We start from the raw sequence: 1769 nt of genomic DNA, 5'->3' as shown, positions 1-1769 counted from the left end.
TAAAAAAAAAAATGGATTTATCTTTTGTTTGTCATTGATTGTGTCTTCTGTTATAAACATTCTTAACACAATATTAAACAGTAATATCAACAGTAAACACATTTTTAAAGCATTTTTAAAGTGATTTCTGTCTTTATAATATTATATAATTTTGAACAGTAATATGAACAATTAACATATATTTTTTGCATTTTTAAAAGCTACTTATGCCTTAATAATATTATATATAATATTCAACAGTAATATTATCAATAAAGATATTTATATTCAATATATTAAACAACAATATTTGCTACATCCGTGCTCTCATCCAGCTGCAGAGCGAAATATTCATGAGCTCTCACTTGCTCCAAAAGCTGAGCAGATACTCAGTTTCACTCTCAGTAGCGGCAGCTCGATTCTGATTGGCTTAAAAATATTAAAAGATTCGCATCAAAGGAGGACACATAGATTGATAGATATGCAGTTATTAATAACATCTAAAAAAAAAAAAATGTAACTTTAAAAAAAAAAAAATCCCCTTTCTCTCAAACTTTGCGTGACCCCCCCTGGCGCCCCCTGGCGGCCCCCCGGGGGGTCGGGGCCCCCACTTTGAAAAACACTGACTTAGGCTACAATATGTAGGCCTAACTAGAGTTTGTGCAAATGTTCATGATTATAGAAAGGGACTACTTTTCTTTAAGTAACCTTTTGAATTTGAGACTTATAGTTGTAACAGAGTGTGTTTATACTGTTCTATTTCTACTTTGACCTTTCTCCCTCCACCATGCACTGGATCAGAGGGACTGTCTCTCTGTGAGCACGCGGTGGCCCCGCCCCCTGTGATGCAGCCACCCAGCGGACACTTTGAAGTCCTGCGGGTTGAGAAAGATCAGTGCGCCGCTGAAGTCCGGACCGAAAACACGCAGTGGGACGTTTCCTCTCAAACTCTGGAATATAAAACCTAAACTCTGGTCTTTAATGCATTTAGATAAGCGACAGTGTACATTCTGCGTACTGCAATTCCCACAGTGGACTTCTTTTTTGTTTTTTGCTTTGAATTTGGAGTAAAGTAATCGAGTCGGAGGATGCTTCAAACGAACTGAGAGGTTTCTCCGTCCTTCGGGACATTAAGGACGTCCAGCTGTGGGTTTTTTTATTATGGGACGTGACTGAATGGATTAATAACCTGTAAAAAAAGAAGTGAAAAGTAACGCTCATCCGACTCAAGCAGCAGCGCCCTCTTACCAATGAAATATCTGCCTCCAGGATCAGTAAGTAAGCTTTTCGAGCTCCGTGATACCCGCGACAGTCCGAAGTCTCTCCCCGGCGCTGCGGGCTCTCTGCTGGCCCCTCTGGACCCTCTCCGGCAGGCAAAGCGGCTCCCCATCCGAGTCCTCAAGATGTTGAGTGCGCACACCGGACACTTGCTACACCCGGAATATTTACAGCCTCTGACCCCCGCACCCGTGAGCATTGAGGTATTTATTTGTCTTTAAAAACACTATCATATGAAATGGTGGAAATGTATTGAACTTTCATTCGGAATCACTGTAATTATAACATGTAAATGCCTCGCTTAAATAATTCTATAGAAACACACAAATGCTGACGCTTATCATATTTCCATGCCTAAGTGTGTTAAATCCTAGAGATAATAAAAGTAATCGCAACTTACTTTTATCTTTTAATTAGAGCTGCAGAGATAAGTCGATTAACTGAATATTTAATAATAAGACACTTTTTGTTAATCAGGACATTGTTCCTCTGGTTTTAGATTATTTAATGTT

General features: G+C 39.2%; 1 protein-coding gene across 1 annotated transcript in view; it reads left to right on the top strand.

Moving 5' to 3' along the window:
- The first annotated feature begins 865 nt into the window (after positions 1-865).
- LOC117561445 (zinc finger protein 703-like) overlaps positions 866-1769 on the top strand; it is a 4290-nt gene continuing 3386 nt past the window's right edge. Inside the window, exon 1 of the mRNA XM_034238879.1 lies at positions 866-1460. Within this exon, the coding sequence (XP_034094770.1) occupies positions 1230-1460 (231 nt within the window). The 5' untranslated portion in view covers positions 866-1229. The remainder of the gene's footprint in view (positions 1461-1769) is intronic.

This window comes from Gymnodraco acuticeps, unplaced genomic scaffold (genome assembly GCF_902827175.1).
Source record: "Gymnodraco acuticeps unplaced genomic scaffold, fGymAcu1.1, whole genome shotgun sequence".
Taxonomy (NCBI): domain Eukaryota; kingdom Metazoa; phylum Chordata; class Actinopteri; order Perciformes; family Bathydraconidae; genus Gymnodraco; species Gymnodraco acuticeps.
The sequence above is the reverse complement of the archived record's forward strand: the minus strand, read 5'-3'. Positions and strand labels throughout refer to the sequence as shown.